A 20,878-nucleotide genomic window follows, 5' to 3' on the forward strand; every position below is an offset into this window, starting at 1 on the left:
GGATTCACTTGAGTCAATGTCAACATAGTATTCATTGAATAATGATACATTGCTACTATTTTGTTTAGTGTTTTTTCTGTAGTATATCATTTTATTTTATTTTTTATTACACATGTTACATATCTATTGTGTGTGTATTACATATGTTATTGTTTATAATAATATTGTTTGTATGCTAATAACCGTTCTAATGAATAAGTTACTTTTCTAACGACGAAAGGTTAGAAAGTTCTCATCATTTTTTTACGTTAGGAAATAAAAACAAAATATGTGCTGGTGAAAACCAGTGTCAACAAACAGCCTGTAACTCTATAAATTTACACGAGAAACTCTACACCAATATTTACGAAAATGGGACAATTATCCTTTTTAGATCACCTGGTCTTATGAGCCAAGTGAGTTTTTCTCAACACTTGGCGTACGTCGTTCGTCGTCGTCCGTTAACTTTTACAAAAATTCGTAAGGGTTCCGCGGAACACAGTATCTCGCCTATGTTTGCTGTTAATCACAGGCTCAACAAAAATGAGGAAAAAAATCAATAAAATTATTCCTGTTGATACTATCTTTTGATCATAAAAAGCTTCTGTCCAAGTTTGGTAAAAATCCAACATAATTTATGAATCTAATAAATGTTTTAAAAACTTTAACTGCAGACTGTATGTAATGTTAACTGGAAGAAAAACTAAGTCCATTTACTAGTATCTCAATTGTTTGTAAAACAATTGAAAGGTCTTTCCTGTAAAAGTGATGTTTTCGTAATGTACTTTGTACGACATTTCGTTTGATATACGACAAGCATACCTTCTGAAACTTTTCGCTTTCAACACTTAATGACCTCATCTGCCTACATTTTTGAGATCGGAAGAATGATGTATGTAACACAGGGTAGATGAGCTTTCATTTGATATGCGACAACCCCATGTTCTAGAAAGTTTGGTTTTTGCACTTGATAACCCCATCCAACTTATTTTTGGAGGTCGGGAATTTGAAATGTACACATCATGACCTTTCATTTGATATACAACAACCCTATCTTAAAAGAAAATTTATTTTTTGCACTCAATGACCCCATCCAGCCCATTTTTGGGAGACGTCAATTTGAAATTTGAAATGTACGCTTTATGTTCTTTCATTTGATATGCGACAACCTTACCATCTGAGAAATTTGAATGTTTGCACTAAATGACCCAACCCGTCCCCCTTGGATGAAAAGGGGGTTTAAAATTTTCATTTGTAAGTAGAGTTTATTAAGACCTTCAATTTGATATATCAGATGACCCCATTTGACAAAGTGCAAATAATGATGCAATATCAACTATATAAATAGAGGTTATGAAACTTAAAAAGTCAATGCAAAACTTGAAAATTTCAAATTGATTTTTTGGTATTTTTTTCCATGGAATGTTTTTGGTATTTGGTCAAACATACAACCATGTTAACCTCGTCAATTTCTAAAACATTTTAAGTGGTAAGCTCTTGTTGATTCAGAAATACATGCTTCCGCTCGCAAAACTTCAAACTGTATTATCTCTAAAACGACAATAGATATCTCAAATCTGTTAAATGATAAATGATCTACAGTTGAAGGACAACATTATAGAAAAGAATTGGGACAATTTTAAAGTTCACCAAGGTCATAATTAATCATCAAATATATGATGCAATACCAAATTTAAGAACCGGAAGTCGTAGAGACATAAGACTATCACCATTCAACTAAGGACCACTTTCAAATATCACAAGGTCAAGGTCATAGTATAATGTGAAGGTCAAGGTGAAATTTCATCATGACCTGACATTGACCTCAAATTGAAGGTCTTGAACTACTGATCATCTTTGCAGTTTATAGTAGGTTGATATATGTTACCTTAAAAAAGATACTCACAAAATACTATACTTTTAAGAATCATCCCGTTGTAACTTTTGAACAGACGGTCGGACATTTTTGGGCTTATTATATAAAATATAGAGCTCGTCGAGAGGAACATTTTATACGCTGTATGTATGCAGCAAAGTCTTCTCGTTTCCCTAATATGTAAGCTTGAAATTGCGGCGTAATTTTGTTTTGCACTCTGTTACCTTTGACCTTGTGTGCATATTAAAGGTCACATGAAATAAAGATTATTGGTGAAGGTCCCAAGTCTCTATGACTTCCGGTTCTTGAAATACAATTTTTCTAAAATTAAACACAATGTTTTAAGGGGAATAACTCCTTATAAGGCTTAGTAATAAATTAATTGTTTATGTTGATAAACATTGCCATCTGTTCTTGTACATGCTGCTTTTTTCAATTTGATTCTATCTGGAATGATTTTTAAGAAAAATGCAAAAGAAAGAAATTGCTTCAAGGGGACATAACTCTCATAGGGAATGATGAAATCCTTAGCAGCATCATATAGTAATACATCATGATGAGATATAACTATTGTCCAAATAAGCTCATGATATCTTTTAAAACATTTAGAGGGGACCATGTTGAAAAAAATCAATAAAAGGGAGATAACTTCTAAAGGGGATGATGCAATCCTACAAAAGTTCATCTGGTAAAAGTTCATGATGAGGTCTATCGATGGTTTAAATTTGGTATTGATAATTCCAATAGAAGCGGTAGGAGGGCGTGCCAAACAGATGCTGGAAGGAAAAAAAAAATTTATTTTTACAAAATTTACTTCTGGATACTATCTAATGATCATAAACAAGCTTCTGTCTAAGTTTGGTAAAAATCCAGTACAGTTTAAGAAAGTTATCAAAATTTTAAAAACTTTAACCACAGAGTGAATGTAATGTTTCCCCGGCAGAAAAACTAAGTCCATTTATAAGTGAAATACGGAAAAAAAGGAATTTTATTTTTACAAAATTTACCTCTAGATACTATCTTATGATCTTCTGTCATGGTTTGGTAGAAATCCAGTACAGTTTAAGAAAGTTATCAAAATTTTAAAAACTTTAACCACAGAGTGAATATTAGTGGACGCCGACGACGCCGACGCCGACGGAATGTAGGATAGCTATGTCTCGCTTTTTTCGACTAAAGTCGAAGGCTCGACAAAAATCTTCTCCCCTGTAACTACTTGATTTAACCAAGCTTGGCCACAATCATTATTGGGGTATCTTGTTTGAAAAATATGTTCAATGACCCTGCCTGCAATCCAACATGGCCAACATGGCTAAAAATAGAATACAGTGACTGACAGAGTAAAACTGTTCATCAGGTTGAATTCTATCTGCTCTGAAATTTTGAAGACAAATCAGACAATCTGTTGTTAGGTTGCTGCCACTGAAGTGGTAATTTTAAGGACAGATTGCAGTTTTTGGTTATTATCTTAGATATTATTCAGATCATAAAGAAATTGTCAACAACAATAATGTACAAAGTTCGATCTACAAATAAGCCAATATGCCCTTTATATTCAAATTTTGATATTTTTTCTTTAATTGTTTTTATTAACTTTTACAAAAATCTACTCCACTTAATCTACTGAGCCAAATAGACACTAGACTAAGCTACAATTGTCAATAGGGTATCGTGATGGAAAAATGAATCCGATGAACGTGCCATCCATCCAACATGACCATCATGGCTAAAAAAAAGAATATAAGAGTTTACTATAGAAGTCTGGTAAAATTTAAAAAAAATAATTTCAATGGTCAAAACTTGAAAACTAATTTAAATGATGATTAGGGGCCTTGAGTAATTATTGTCAGACTATGTGAGCAACACAGGCTCTTGGGAGACTCTAGAAAAGATGGTGATGTTTCTTTGGAATCGTCTTGCAGTGTTTACAATCCTATCTCTATGCCTGTGTCTGTAGTGATTTGTTGGATTTCAATGAGCGTACTATATATTTCACTGGTAACTATCAAATCAGATTCGATTGATACAAAGCAGAAACAAATCAACCCAAAACATAGATCGGACGCTGCAGGGTATTTATCCATCCCCATCTTTAACAACAACATGAAAGACACTCAGTACAGATCTGAGAGAACTCGTAGTTACTGACAGCTAGTCCAAGGCCAATAAAAAAAGGCAACAGTAAAACACTGCTGTTCAATAGTCACAAATCGATCAAGCGAAAACAAATCCGGTTCAGAAACCAAAACCGAGGGAAAGACGTCAACTATAAGATGAAAACAACGGAACAACAGAAACACCAAACTGCTACAAATACGAACGCCAAAATACATAGAAACCGACTATCTGATAGCAAATGCCATATTCCTGACTATGAACAGGACATTTTAAGAAAAATGATTGGTTCAACCAGGTTTTATGACTAGCCAAACGTAAACAAAATAAGTAAATAAAATCATGACTTTGTATCTAAGACTGAAATATCAATAATAACATATCCAATATCCAATGGATTAAGTGTAAAGACGTTGATTAACAGTCAGAGAAAACATTAACTCGTACAATGCCAAAATATCCTAAAGTAGGTATCGACAGATTGTTGTACCGGGAAGTGCATATGTGTATAACAATAATATTTAGAATGGTTTTAATTTACTGATAACAAAATCGAGATTCGTACCCATTAAAACAATATTCAAAGATTTAATTATATTGTTGAATTTGTAACCTTTTAGGATAAGTTTTTCTCTTATTTTTTGTGCAATTTTTCACATTTCTTGAGCGATGTTAGAAAAATATTTTCATCACTATTGAAATATCTGTTCGCAGCAAATTATTGGCCGAAATTTAATTACTAGTATGACGTAAGATTTTCTTGATTTCCTCTGAATTTGCTATTGTGACGTCTTTAAACTAGAGGCTCTGAAGAGCCTGTGTCGCTAATCTTGGTCTATGCGCATAACAAAAACGAAGAACACAGATGGATTCATGACAAAATTGTGTTTTGGTTATGGTGATGTGTTTGAAGATCTTACCTTACTGAACATTCTTGCTTGCTTACAATTAACTCTATCAAACATTTGTTAAACTACATACCCAAATGATGATTGTGGACAAGTTTAGTTAAATTTGTCTCAGTAGTTTCATAGGAGATTTTTTTTAAAGATTACAAAAATTTACGAAAAATTGACTATAAAGGGCAATAACTTGTTAAGGGATCAACTGACCATTTTGATCATATTGCCTTTTTTGTAGAAATTACTTTGCTGAACATTATTGCTGTTTACGTTTTATATATCTCTATCTATAATGGTAGTCAAGATTATAACCAAAAACGGCAAATTTTCCTTAAAATTACCAATTCAGGGGTAGCAACCCAACAACGGGTTGTCCCATTCATCTGAAAATTTCAGGGCAGATAGATCTTGACCTGATAAACAATTTTAGCCCATGTCAGATTTGCTCTAAATGCTTTGGTTTCAGAGATATAAGCCAAAATCTACATTTTACTATGTTTTATTTTTTGCCATGGCGGCCATTTTGGTTGGTTGGCCGCATCACCGAACGTATTTTTAAAACTAGATACTCTAATGCTGATTTTGGCCAAGAATTGTTAAAATTGGCCCAGTAGTTTCTGAGGAGAATATTTTTGTAAAAGATTACAAAAATTGACAAAAAATGACTATAAAGGGCAATAACTGGTTAAAGGGTCAACTGACCATTTTGGTCATGTGACATTTTTGAAGATCTGACTTTGCTGAACATTATTGTCTCTATCTATAATAATATTCAAGATAATAACCAAAAACGGCATAATTTCCTTAAAATTAACAATTTAGGGACAGCAACCCAACAACGGGTTCTCTGATTCATCTGAAAATTTCAGAACAGATTGATCATCACTTTATAAACAATTTTAACCCATTTCAGATTGCTCTAAATACTTTGGTTTCAGAGATATAAGCCAAAGTCTACAGTTTACCCATATGTTCTATTTTTTGCCATGTCGGCCATCTTGGTTGTTTTGCCGGGTCACTGGACACATTTTCAAACTAAATACCCCAATGATGATTGTGGCCAAGTTTTGTTATATTTGGCCTAGCAGTTTCAGATGAGAAGATTTTTGTAAAAGTTAACGACGACGGACGACGACGGACGACGGACGCAAAGTGATAAGAAAGTCATACTTGGCCCTTCGGGCCAGGTGAGCTAAAACAGCAAAATTTCCTTAAAATTACTAATTTAAGGGCAGCAAATAAACAAAGGGTTCTTCGATTCATCTGAAAATTTCAGAGCAGATAGATCTTGTCCTGATAAACAATTTTCCTCCCTGTTAGATTTGCTCTAAATGCTTTGGTTTCAGAGTTATAATCCAAAATCTATATTTTACCCCTATATTCTATTTTAGCCATGGCGGCCATCTTGGTTGACTGGCCGGGTCAACGGACACATTTTTTAAACTACATGCCCTGATGATGATTGTGAACAAGTTTGGTTAAATTTCTCTTAGTAGTTTCAGAGGATAAGATTTTTGTAAAAAGATAACGAAAGTTTACGAAAAGTTGTAAAAAATTGACTATAAAGGGCAAAAATTCCTGAAGGGGTCAATTGACCATTTTGATCATGTTGACTTATTTGAAGATCTTACTTTGCTGAACATTAATGCCGTGACAGTTTACCTCTATCTATAATAATATTCAAGATAATAACAAAAAACGGCAAAATTTCCTTAAAATTACCAATTTAGGGACAGCAACCAAACAACAGGTTCTCCGAGTCATCTGAAAATTTCAGGGCAGATAGATCTTACCCTGATAAACAATTTTACCCCATGTCAGATTTGCTCTAAATGCTTTGGTTTCAGAGATATAAGCCAAAATCTACATTCTACTAATGTTTTATTTTTTGCCATGGCGGCCATCTTGGTTGTATGGCCGCATCACCGAACATATTTTTAAAACTAGATATTCTAATGATGATTTTGGCCAAGAATTGTTAAATTTGGCCGAGTAGTTTCAGAGGAGAAGATTTTTGTAAAAGTTAGCGACGACGGACGCAAAGTTATAAGAAAGTCATGCTTGGCCCTTCGGGCCAGGTGAGCTAAAACGGCAAAATTTCCGTAGAATTACTAATTTAAGGGCAGCCACCAAACAACGGGTTCTCCGATTCATCTGAAAATTTTAGAGCAGATAGATCTTGACCTGATAAACAATTTTTCTCCATGTTAGATTTGCTCTAAATGCTTTGGTTTCAGAGTTATAAGCCAAAATCTATAGTTTACCCCTATATTCTAATTTAGCCATGGCGGCCATCTTGGCTGCCTGGCCGGGTCAACAGGCACATTTTTAAACTACATGCCCTGATGTTGATTGTGGACAAGTTTGGTTAAATTTCCCTTAGTAGTTTCAGAGAAGATTTTTGTAAAAGATTACGAAAAATTACGAAAAATTGTTAAAAATTGAATAAAGGGCAAAAATTCCTTAAGGGGTAAATTGACCATTTTGATCATGTTGACTTATTTGAAGATCTTACTTTGTTTGCTGAACCTTAATGCTGTTCAGATTTTACGTCTATCTATAATAAAATTCAAGATAATAACCAAAAACGTCAAAATTTCCTTAAAATGACCAATTTAGGGACAGCAACCAAACAACAGGTTCTCCGATTCATCTGAAAATTTCAAAACAGATAGATCTTGACCTAATAAACAATTTTACTCCCTGTCAGGTTTGCTCTAAATGCTTTGGTTTCACAGATATAAGCCAAAATCAATATTTTACCCCTATGTTCTGTTTTTAGCCATAGCCATCTTGGTTGGTTGGCCGGTTTACCGGACACATTTTTTAAACAGGATACCCCAATGATGATTGTAGCCAAGATTGGTTTAATTTGGCCCAGTAGTTTCAGAGAAGAAACTGTTTGTAAAGGTTAACGACGACGGACGACGACGACGGAGGGAAAGTGGTAAGTAAAGCTCACTTGGCCATTTGGGCTAGGTGAGCTAAAAAGGTCACAATGACTGATGACGTCACATATAAAGAATACAACTTTCTGCGAATCTTTTAAAAGGCAGAATAAAAATCATTGGAGAAACAGATTCCATCACTATAACTCGTATATAACTACACAATGTATATTTATCCACTCTCAACAGTTAAATTATCAATTAAGCTCGGCAAGCCTCACTTTTCAATATCAAAATTTAACTGTCTCTAGTGGAGAAATATCGTAACACACTTGCTGCAGAGATGGAATATATATAAAGGATTGATAAGTTAACCCGGATAGTATCTAAATTTCCCGGCTCGGTTAACAACAACATCGTAAAATTTAGGATGTGCTGTTCTGTTTACAATAAGTTTTTAAAAACAGGCAATCTTGCAAACCAATTCTTTATATCTATGATAGAATTAAGTTATGGTTTTAAGTAATTTGTGGTTACGAAATCCTTAACTTAGTAGTTCACTACTTATACATAGATTACGCTCGTTGAAATTAAAGACGTCACTACAATCACAAGCAAAGCGATCTAGTTGGGATATAAACACCGTAAGATGGTGCCAAATGAATATAGCCGTCCAAAAAAGGACGATTAACAATCGGAAAAGAATAATCATCTTTTTTGTCGTAAATTGTTTTATACTGCTTCTGGTGTAATACTAAAATTTACAGGGTCACAGAAGCACCAAAACGTACCTTGTCCTTTTACCAATTGCAATAAAGGAAGTGTAAATCAATTAACACAATTTATTATTTTAATGGTAATCAAAGTGATACATTGACTTTAAAATCAAATATCAACTAGCCACTCTGTAGACCTTTCATCCCCACATGGCGAGCTTATAGGTTGGACATCTGTCAACGGTTAAGAGCCTTTTAGTGTCACAACTGATGATTATCTTATCCCAACACATTGTGATACTAACTAATGATGCGTCTGTTTTGTCTAAGGAGTTATATACATATCTAACTGGTCGAAGGTAATTCTTATATCCTCTAAACCAATTTCCAGACCGATATGTCATTGGTCTTGTTTTCATTTTCTGTTCAGCTCTTGAAAAATTCGCGACCGGATGGTTCTTGTCCACACTTGTCACTAATAGGCGTCCATATTTGGTTATTTTCATCATGTATCCGCCACTGACACGTCCAATTTGGTATTTATTGTAAACATGATTATAAGCGAAAACAATCCAATCCCTCCAGTAGTACTTTCCTGCAAGCAGATTGAAAAGGCCAGTGACAAATCCATTCTTTGTCTTAAACTTAGTACCCTTGTTTTTTTTTAAATATTCGTCAATATCCTCTTTGGATTCGGACAAATATACATTGATGCAATGAACGTCAGTATCGTTAAACTTCTTTTGGACCTCCTTTATTCGATTTATCCATAGTGACTTTGTAAAATTTGCATTATGAATATATTTGTTAACATAAAGATAGGCTAATTCTATTTTTACAGCCTGCAAGAGAAGTTTCATAACTCCGAGAAGAAATACCTGTGTCATTTTGCGGTCATTGTCTGTATAACGTAAGACAGAAGTACATAGATCTTCTTGGAATATACTTTGATTATTGACAATGGCGTGGTACAATTTCGTGCCGCTATTCTGGTAATCACTTTCATAATGCAAAATATAAATCTTTTTTCTATTTTCGACTGCTTCAGAGGGAACACTATACAGGTTTCTCAATTCATGCTCCATCGCCTTTATCCGTTGTTCAATCTGACCGAAATTGACTTGCACGACGTTCCACTTAATCATTTGTTCTATATTGTCAAATCGCTTATCCATTTGATCAAAACGTGAATCAATATACTTCATCATCTTTTTCATGTAAGCCAACTCCGCAGATTCGGATTGAAAGAATGTCGATATGATACCTATGAAGGGACCTATTGCACCAAGAAAAGGACCGACACCTTTTCCGATCTTTGTTAAAACTTGTTCAAATTCCATCTTTTCAAGCAGTTCAGCTATACTTTTTCCAATTTCTAGTCCATTATTTATCGTTTCAATTTCATCCGAAGATATACTGTGGACAGATGTACAACGAATTAACAAAACAGTCATCATAAATAACCATATTGATGGAAACGCTGGAAAAAAATATGAAAAAACATGTAATTAAATAAGGTATTGTAATAAAGTAAAACACATTTTGAAAAGAGAATGTTTTTCAGTATCATATTTAGTTTCAAATGACGTGATAAAGAAGAAATAAGAGTGGAGATTGCAGTGATTATAAAATATTTGGCTTTTACACTTCCAAAAATAACCTCTGGTTTAATCAAAGTGGATTTTGGTCTTAAAAGATAATTATTTTATTGGTATTTTTATGGGGTAAGGGACGATGAATAACTCCGTAGTATACGAAGTCTTTATGTTGTCACACGATAGATAACTGTACACGTGTTTGAATGAAATAATGTTTCTATTTCCGGAACTTGTATGTGTAATTAGGAATACGTGGCTACTTTTGGACATTCCACGGTAAATAAATGCAAAATACTTTATTGGAATGTGGCAGCTGAAACAGATTTAGTTACTTCAGATGATTATAACAATCAATAATCGTTTAGTGGTTGGTATAATAAATCACTTGTGTCGGTTAGACAGTCTGTCCGTCTGTGTAGTTTAACAGTAAATTGGCTGTACCCATTTTGAATCCACCTGTTAAGATTGATTTAAATTGTACTTTGAGTTGAACATGTACCTTGTTATTGAATTATATCTACCATGCAAACTAAACTTTCAAAAAACAGTAAATTACGGTACGTGCAGAATAAATATTCATCTTTAAAATGCATACGCATACATTCCAACGAAAGATAGAAGATTGGTCTTATTTTGCATCCCTACCCCTCAATTTTTTTTTAGGAAATAGTACTTAGAATAGACAATAATCTTTTTGAAAAGACGAAGATTGTTACTAAGTAAAATGCCTTTGTGATGAATTGTTACAACAGATAAAGTATTAATTTTCTTTGAGGTTTAAAGGAACACAAATTTTATTATAAATTAAGACTACTTGTTTCCGTTTGATGGAACAAAACATCCTTTTTTAAAATAAATAAGACATGGGCTACATAGTTTTTTTAACGCCCCTTCTAGTTAGATCAAAGGAAATTCCAGATGATTATTATAACACGATACTATACTTGAGTTTTTTTTTATATTAGTTTAATAACACACAATGATTTCCTGCCCTAATTTGGCTTCACTTTTTTGTCCTTTCTGATTTATCAGCTATTCATTTTAGGTAAGCTTAGAACTTTCAAAAAGTTTGGCCTCGAACGTCACTGAAGAGACATTTATTGCCAATATGCGCATCTGGCGTAGACATTTCGGTGCCGTTAATGTTATTAATCTTCCACTGCGGTATAAATAATGGTATACATTTCTTCTGTAAAATAATTTCAGACATGCTGTTCTGGTTTTGTAATTTATATTTCTATCATAGCAGACATTTCTTCTAAAGACTTAATTTATTAAATAAATTGTCCAGTATAAAACATGGGAGGGAACGGTAACACTTTTAATATTTGTTTGATGTGCGAATGTACAGATGTACAGTTGCGGATGCTGCATATACAAAGGCATATCAATGGAATAAAGAGCTTTACGACAAATGTCTTTAAAACACAAGGGTTCAGGATTTCAGTACAAGGTGTAATAGTTCAATTACATTGATATTTTAAGACGTATTCACATGACGCTGCAACGTGCCCTGTGTATAACCAATTTCATTTGCTAATTGAAAAGCGGAATAAATTATTTAAGACAGCGGGGAAAATCAATTATGCAGTTTTATAGCTTAAACTGATATAAAGTGTGTTCATAAAGTTTTCTTAATGTTTTATGCTTCGTCATTAAACTTTTGCTAAATAAAGGCAACAGTAGTATACCACTGTTCGATATTCATAAATCGATTGAGAAAAAAACAAATCCGGGTAACAAACTAAAACTGAGGGAAACACATCAAATATAAGAGAAATACGACACAACAGAAACACAACATAAAAATGTAACACACACAGAAATGAACTATAAATAATCAATGGCCATTTTCCTGACTTGGTACAGGACATTTTAATAAAAAAAAAATATGGTGGGTTGAACCTGGTTTTGTGGCATGCCAGACCTCCCGCTTTTACGGCAATATTAAATATAACATTAAAATGACAACATTACATGATAGGACTAAAATACAAATAAATGAGAGAACATATAGGACAGAGAAACACACGAATAATAGCTAACAAAAGATGCCAGGTTTAAAATTTAATACACCAGACGCGCGTTTCGTCCACATAAGACTAACCAGTGACGCTCTGATGAAAAAAATTCGAAAGCCAAAAAAAATTGAAGAGCATTGAGGACCAAAACTTCCAAAAAGTTGTGCCAAATACGGCTACGGTTGTCTGCCTGAGATAAGAACATCCTTATCATTTAGAATAATTCTTACTTTTTCAAACAGCAAATTTTTATAATTCAGTTAATATTGTCACGGTGATATTTGTTTTGAAAATTATAATTTTAACATTAATTGTAACCTATTGGTTATAATTGCCAAGTATTTATTAAAACATGTAGCTTTTTTATATATTTGCTAGTATTTACTTCATGTTTTCAATTTATTATATTTGCTAGTACGTTGATACATGCAGTTTTGGGGTTGCAAATGAATTTAACTTTAATTGTCATTTTCATATCAATCTTAAAGCATTGATAAACTCAATTAAAATTTCTCTTTTTGTATGCATTCATATCGGTTTGTTGCAATTTCTTTTTTTCTTTTTCTATAATATATACTTTCGACAAAGCATATCCCATGAAATCATAATGTCGTTTGTGATCTCTTCTCTCGATTTTCTTTTCATAAAATGCGCCTGATTGCCCCATGGTTGTCTCCAAAACAGACAATAGTTCCAGTGAAATTTTTAACTCTGTAGTTGCTAAGTTGTTCACAGCATCTTTATCAGATGCTACACATAAATTCTACTTTAGAATGATAAATTGTTATTTACAATTTTGTGATACGTTTTATGGTGAATGCAGACCATTTCCATCTTTCCACATACTCATATATAATTTTTTGCTAATTTATTTTTACGAAATTATAGTCCATCAAATATCGCCAACCATATTTATGTACACAAATCAAATAATTGACCTGATCCAACAGACATGTTTGTAATTCATAAAATTTTGAAAGGAGTGCATAATTTGAAAGGCAAGAATGACCCTAGAATACCTATTACTAATCACATTTTTATCAAATTAAATAATCCTGTTCCGTGTTTGATTGTAAATGTAGACAACCAGTAAACCCTTAAGGCTATGTTTATGCTTTTTCATGGGCAGATGGGATATCGGGTAAAAGCGGCTCCGATACAAAGCAAATGCTTCAAGCTTGCAGCACATTATTTTGTTCATGAGAATAATACGTTGAAAAGTATGTCTTTAACCGTGATTTAAACACAGTGATACGCATCCAAAAACCATTTATATCCCGATTTGTGCAAAGGATAATGCGTGTCCAGTTACATATGTCCATCAATATCTGTTACATTTTGTCCGTACAAGTGGATCTTTGTTCCAATTTAAGTCTGGAGTACAAGTTAATCGGTCTTATTTAACCTTCTCTTTAAAATCAGCTCTTTCGTTCATAGGTTTATAACCACACAGTTTCAGAATAGGGCTGCGACTTCTGTTGCAGCTAGGGGAATTCCCCTCTCCGTGATTCAAGGAATGGGGAGATGGAAATCGAATGCTTTTATGAAATATATAAGAATGCAAAAATTTTAAGTATGGTTTGAAAATATGCAGAATAGTAAAGAACATTTAGAAATAGGTTTAGTTGAACTTTTTCAAGAGACAAAAACGATAAAGAATTCGATGTAAATCAAAAGCTTGTGACGCACCGGATCGCCCCGCTCTCGATCTACGAGCAGCGGCGGGTAAATGTATTTTGCCATCATTACTCAATTTACTGTTTTGTAAATATTGTTTATGAACTGTGAATGTATATATGTTGGATGGAAAAATAAAGTATGTGAACGTTCATGTATCCAGTCTCGTATATTGATTTATAACAACTTTCCAGTATGGACCTTCTGTCATCTAAACCGGGCCCTAAATTGTTTGGATTGTAAAATACTGTTATTCTTTTCCGACGGTCTACAGAGTTAACAAAAACGAAACACACCAAAAAAAAAACCAACCACATGTATAATCGACAATTCTGATAACGACAAACTAGGATTTTCTATTCACGTCAAATAGTGAGGAACTACTAAACGTGTCAATTGTAAAAAGGTAGGACATTTAGCAAGAGTCTGCTTTACTGAGTCATCTAGAAAAGTGGTACAAACAAAGTTTTGAAAATAGACAGAAACCACACAAGCAGAAGAGAGAAAATATTTATATAAGTCTAACGACTAAGAATTGAGTGATACAAGAGCTACTATATCCTTTTTTTTTTTCTTGTTCCTTATTTGATAAATAAGTTAAGACAAAAATAAAATTAAACTTGCCAAAGATACACAATGTTTGTGGTGAAGGCGGTAAAGGAATTTCTGTCAAAGGACAGGTTAAACTTCCACTAAACTTTGATAAAGAGCCAGTTGTTTACTAACATTTTTACATAATTGATAAAATTCAATACTTTTTTTTTAAACAATTGGAAATGACTTTTTGGAATAAAATAAAGCTATATTGTAACATTAATAAAATTCAATACTTTTTAACAATTGGAAATGACTTTTTAGAATATAATAAAGCTGCATTGTAACATTGACTACCCTGCTAAAACTATAAACGTGTATGATAGAATTGCACAGATCGCACTCCGTTATGATAAGTACAAAACAAAACGAAGCTAAAACTCAAATGTACATAGAGCTTCCAGCTAGGGAAATAAGCATTATTCCTGTTCAAATGCATACACAATATGTAGAAAAGCAAATAGTACTTGAGCCCAGCCAGTCTTTACAAAATAAAAGAATTGTAGGTGTTGCTTGTCTAGTGTCGCCTTCAAACCAACAAGCAGTAATGCAAGTTATAAACCCAGATGATGATAAAAGTGGTGCTAAACAGAAATGAAATTGTAGCGTAATACAACCGAACTCTATTCAAATTTGAACTGATAAAACTGAAAAAAAAATATATTTATAATTTTGAAAAGGTCATAAAAAGCAAAAACGAAACTTGAACATTGATCTTTCTGAATCAGACTTTACAAAAGAGCAAAAGGAAAAAATAAGAACATTTGTTGATAAAAATAGGAAAGTGTTTGAACTGATTGTCTGAAATTGGCATGACAGATTTACACTATTATGTTATTCACACTGGGAATGACCCTCCTAACATAACATTTCACACTTCAACTCAGATAGCTGTTTGGAAAAAATAACTGAAACGTCATTGTATTTTATTTACCAAGTATGTAAATTGTTCTAGTGTAAACTATTTTCACTTGAATTTTAAAGTAAGAATCTATCTTCTGATTTGATAACTTCAGTTTATTATTTAAAACTTAACTTAAAAATTAAAAAAGAGATTTTCATTAACATAAATAAGTTGAAGTAAAGTTTCCTTTTTAGATAAATTGATCACATTTTACACTTCAACTTAGCTATAGATAGCTGTTCAAGTGAAATGGATAATTAGAACATTATTGTATCTTATTCATCAGCGCCGGGCCTCGAAAGAACAAGTGTATGAGGCGAGGAACCCACCCACATAAGGTACTACCTAGACAGGAAATGAGTGAGCTAGTATTCCCCAGATCTCCAAGAGAATATATGACCCCAGGTCCCAGCTACATTCCCCAATTCGAAGATAGAGTCCCTGAAAGAAGCTAGAATCTATGAAATACAAGACTCACCAGAACATCAAAAGATGTTCGTCCCCCGATATTTAGTTATTAAAGTTTTGGAGGGAAAGGGGAGACTACTGGTCAGAGCACAGGTTACTCCCCCTTTTCCTGCATTACATCAGCGTTGCCTGCCAAAAATTATATATTTATGACTTGATTATTTAATATCTGTCAATTGTTTTTTGTCTGTTTTGTTTGCTTTCTGATTAAATTTTTTGTATAATTACAGTTGTGTGTTATACTATTTGCTTTTGTGATTTGTTTTGAGAAAATATTATTAATGTCAGCATTGTCTGGTCTTTAACTGCAATTTGTATTTTTTTTAAATGTTTTAATTTCTATAACTTGAATTATAGATTGTATTCACGTCGCCAGAGTCCTCGGTGAGGGGGTCCACCCTTAATTTAAGAGTGTATTTGTGCCAGATTTTTCTCCCTACCGTTGCTATTTGTTTTGTCATTTATTCAATTGACATGATTTAAGTTGATGTTATTTCGTTTTAATTATGTATAATAATTGCATATTCGTTATGAACTTTTATGTCACCTTTTATTATTCGTAAATTTTATTTTTTAGCATTTAACTTTCAATTCAATTCAAATCTTTATTGCCATAAAACTACATATTTATAGTATGTGACACAACATAACAAAATGAAAATAAAAAATAATAACAAGATCATTAATATACACAATAAAAGTAAATATTTTAAGAGTCCCCTGTCCTCAGTTCAATAGACTGTTTTAAAAAGGATCCTAGCTTATTTACCTGACTGTTTGAAATTGGGTTGAGTATATATGTTATTTTATATATGTCATTTAAATTTATAAAGTGGATATTCTCATTTATCAAGAAATCCAAATAAACTTTTCTATTATTATGGTTTCTATTACAATATAAAAAGAAAAGAATTTCATCTTCAATTTGATTACAGTTTTTGCATAATCTTCCCTTGTCTATTAATAAATTTAGTCACTTAATCTAAATTTTGTTATCAGTTTTCTGAATTCAAGTTTTGAGCAAGTTAAATATTTTTCTTCTGTACTATTTATTTTTACATGTTTATAAATAGTGAGTTTCCTGTTATCCTTTATATCTGATAGTTTATCATTTACTAGATTAATGATTATTGATAATTGACATTTGTTCGTTTTTATACATATAGCTAAACAAGCGTCAGACTGTATGTTATATATTAATATTTTTTTAGTGTCTGTTTGTCAGTCTTAAAACCAATTATTTTTTTTTTGTTAGTTGAAAAGCGGAAATAAAGTAATGTAAGACAGCAGAGAAAATAATTTATGTAGTTTTATAGCTTAAACTGATATAAAAAAAATTACGATGTTTCTGTAGTGGACAGTGGTTCAGATTTGTCTTACTTTTTATTTGATTAATCGTCTAAATTACATAACACTTTTTTACGTGTAAAACAACATGTGAGGGGATTCCATTCTTGTAATTGGTCAAGGATCTTGCGGGGTCAGCACGAGTTTGGACTTCCTTTTATCATTAGCTTACGTCTTGAAAAATTGTGATTCTAAGACATTGCGTGAAATTTAAGTTTCCCACCCTGAACTTCCTTTTTATTTTAACTTTACAAGTAGTTTTGTAAATATGTTTTTAGTCGGTCAGATATTTGTCCCCACCTTTGCTATACTTTGTCATATATTCAATTGATATGATTTAAGTTGATTCAATTTCGTATCTATTATTTTTATAATTGCATATTAATTTTAAGTACTTTCATGTCAAATGTTGTATTTGCAAAATGTATTTTTTGGAATTTAATGATTTTGAATACATGACCTTTTTTCGTCAATCTTGCTTTTATACATATACCAAAAACAAGCTCAGACGATGGCCTGTTATATATTTATATGTATGTTTATGGTATCTGCCTGCCAGTCTTAAAAAGAAATATGTTGAATAAACTAATGTGATAAGTGATTGTTAAAGAAAATATTTTTTTTAAATAGAATATGGAGGTATCAGCTTTAAGCTCTTATTGCAGATCCTAACAAATACTTTTTGCGATATTTTGGTTTTCAAAACAACCTGTTGATCGTTGACTTATTTCAGTTTAATAACAAACTGTGATTTTTTTTTTATTTCAATTCAACCATTCTTTAGGGGTTTTTTTTATTTTTTGAAAATCTTAAAATTTTCAAACCGATATTTGTCAAGTCAGCATCCTCTTTTCTATTTCATGCCTGCGGAAAAGCTGCATTTTGAACACACATAATATGTGTATGATTATTTCATTTTCCCCCTTTTATAAACTCTTTATTGGATGAAACTTTCAAAAGATTTTTTTATATTTATTACAGTACATGTTGCAAAGAGCAACAGTTATATATATGAATTTATATCCGATTACTTAAATTTAACCAATCATCGGGATTCAAATTTCAAGGAAATTAATTAACATTTAAGCAACATTAAGGTAGCACGATACAAAGATTTTTCATCACCAATCAGACATCTTTAAACTGATGTAATTCCACTTATCCTTCTTTAAATTTTATAAATGAGGTACCAAAAGAAAGAAGAATGATTAATCTTTCAAATTGTGATAATTTCATTATGACATAATTATTACATAATTAATTGTTATGTAATTAGTTGCTATATTGTGATGTCCTTACTTGAATGAATTTAGCTTCTTTGTTATTCATAGCCTCCCAAAATATTTTATAGATTCTTGCACAACACAGTTTGACCTCCAAAACTATGTCTTAGATTTTTCCTATTGTATTTCATTCTCTCATAAATCTTCAATGAAGTTTGCAACATCAATTCATAAGAGATCACTAAATTCAATTGGGTATAAAATTTGTTCTATTGATGTTTTTGGAAATCTGAGACACGGTTTTGGAGGTCAAGCTGTGTTGTACAAGAATCTATAAAATATTTTGAGATGCTATGAAGAACAAAGACGCTAAATTCATTCAAGTGTGGACATCACAATATTGCAACTAATTACATAACAATTGATTATGTAATAATTATGTCATAATGAAATTATCACAATTTGAAAGATTAATCTTTCTTCTTTCTTTTGGTACCTCATTTATAAAATCTAAAGAAGGATGAAATGAATTACATCAGTTTAAAGTTGTCTGATTGGGAGTGAAAAAATCTTTGTATTGTGCTACCTTAAATACCCATCTTTCGACTACAAAAATAAGTGAAAGGTAGATATTAAAAAATAAAAAAAACTAGGCCAGCCATAATGCATAATGTGTTATCATGATATTAAACTTTTATCAAATGTGAATTTAAAACAATTGATGGCGTATTCAAAACCATGGTCTAATTCTATGTTAATGTCGTCTTTAAAAAAAGAAATTACCCGAGATATTCTTGACGGTCAGTCCCTTTATGTGTAAAACAAAATACTACGAATGTAGCGGTTTTATTTTTTTTTCTAAATAATAAACTACATTTAATATTCTGGAAGACAATATTTCAAAACAAAACTCACCAATGTTTACCATTTTTCTTCTACCTAAACTCATTCCACGTCATTCATGAAATGGTCATGACGACAGCTGTTCCTTATTCTTGTGTGTACATTTGACTGTTTTCACCTTCTGAGAGATGCAATTTCAAAAACACAACATCAATACGTTAGTTGTTATATTCATTTCATTTGAAATGTCAGTATAAATCAATGTTCAGTATACAGCGATAGGACAAATGGCTACATTTTTTTCTTCTTCAGAAACCATCGATGAATCGTTGACGTGACAATCGAACCCAGTTCCTTATTTCAAAGTAAAGCATATGCTGATTAGGGTACTTCTAGTTGACACAGAGTCAGTAACTTCCAATTTGAAGCATTCGTATATCGCTTTACAGTGATTAATTTCAAATGTACTCATGAAATGAAGGAGACGCATATCCGGTCCAAAACATCCTGTGCTCTCGGTCATAAAGCTGTAGTCAGTACTTTAGGTCCAAAATACTTCTTCGAAATAACAAATCTAGTATGTTTTGGTTTTGTATTGTTATGAAAGAATTGATGAGAGGAAAACATATATCAGTAAACTATTGTTGCCTCTTATGGTAATGTCTTACTGTTAGCAAAACATTTTGAAACTAGATGTGTCAAAGCGACACGAATGGCCCCGTCTCAAAATGTTGAAAATTCTGCAATTTCAATAACACATGTGGACACAAACATGATGGTAGTCTCACATGTCAAAAATCAGCTTACAATCTGGAGGCGTAAAGAAAAAAAGTGTGTCTAACTGTGATTTTCAACAATTTTAAAAGTTGTTAACCCTCAATTTTGGCAGAAATTAGCGGAGCAAAACGAAATTTAAAATTGATCTGCAACTCATCATAGTTAGCTCACATACAAAAAATCAGCCCAATATCTGAAAGCATTTAGAAAAAAAGTCCGTATTAATGCGATATTCAAAAATTTATCAAAGTCCAAAGCCCAAAATAACAGCAAAAATTAGCCGAGTGAAACAAAACTTAAACTTGATCTGTAACTCATTATGGGTAGCTAACATACCAAAAAATCAGCCCAATATCTGAAAGCATTTAGAAAAAAAGTCTGTATAACTGTGATATTCAACAATTTATCAAAGTCAATAGCCCGTAATTTCGGCAAAAATTAGCCACGCAGAACAAAACTTAAACTTGATCTGTAAATCATCTTGGTTAACTCATATGCCAAAAATTATCCCAATATCTGAAAGCGTTTAGAAAAAAAGTTCGTATAACTGTGCTTTTCAACAATTTATCAAAGTCCAAAGCGCGTAATTTAGGTAACATTTAGCGGAGCGGAACGAAACTTAAACTTGACCTGTAACTCATCATTGTTAACTTACATACCAAAAATCAGCCTAATATCTGAAGGCGTTTAGAAAAACAAGAGTGCACACACTGAAATGTCTCGCCTTCTTTATTAATCATTGATATGATGTTGATAGTCCTAAATATAAAGCTTTATTACAACTGTCACTTAAACTTAACATTAACCAAGAAAACTAATCATTGACCAATGAACCATAAAAATGAGGTCATGGTCAGTTGAACCATGTCAGGCAGGCATGTACAGCTAACAATTCTTCCATACAACAAATATAATTGACCTATTGCTTATAGTGTAAGAAAAACAGACCA

General features: G+C 32.3%; 1 protein-coding gene across 1 annotated transcript; it reads right to left on the bottom strand.

Annotated features, from left to right (window-relative positions):
• Positions 1-8,596: 8,596 nt before the first annotated feature.
• Positions 8,597-19,360, bottom strand: LOC143075402 (uncharacterized). The gene is made up of 2 exons (XM_076250795.1): positions 19,224-19,360; positions 8,597-9,956 (listed from the first exon to the last, which is right to left on the bottom strand). Exons 1-2 carry the CDS (start codon positions 19,255-19,257, stop codon positions 8,677-8,679), a joined length of 1,314 nt encoding a protein of 437 aa, XP_076106910.1. The 5' UTR covers positions 19,258-19,360; the 3' UTR covers positions 8,597-8,676.
• Between the last annotated feature and the right edge of the window lie 1,518 nt (positions 19,361-20,878).

This window comes from Mytilus galloprovincialis, chromosome 5 (genome assembly GCF_965363235.1).
Source record: "Mytilus galloprovincialis chromosome 5, xbMytGall1.hap1.1, whole genome shotgun sequence".
NCBI classification, from domain to species: Eukaryota; Metazoa; Mollusca; class Bivalvia; order Mytilida; family Mytilidae; genus Mytilus; species Mytilus galloprovincialis.

Excerpts from the sequence above, each read along its gene's own strand:
- LOC143075402 (XM_076250795.1), bottom strand. The coding sequence starts at position 19,257 with ATGAGTTTAGGTAGAAGAAAAATGGTAAACATTG. Across the intron at positions 9,957-19,223 it reads AAGAAAAATGGTAAACATTG|CGTTTCCATCAATATGGTTA; the intron begins GTGAGTTTTGTT and ends ATTTTTTTCCAG.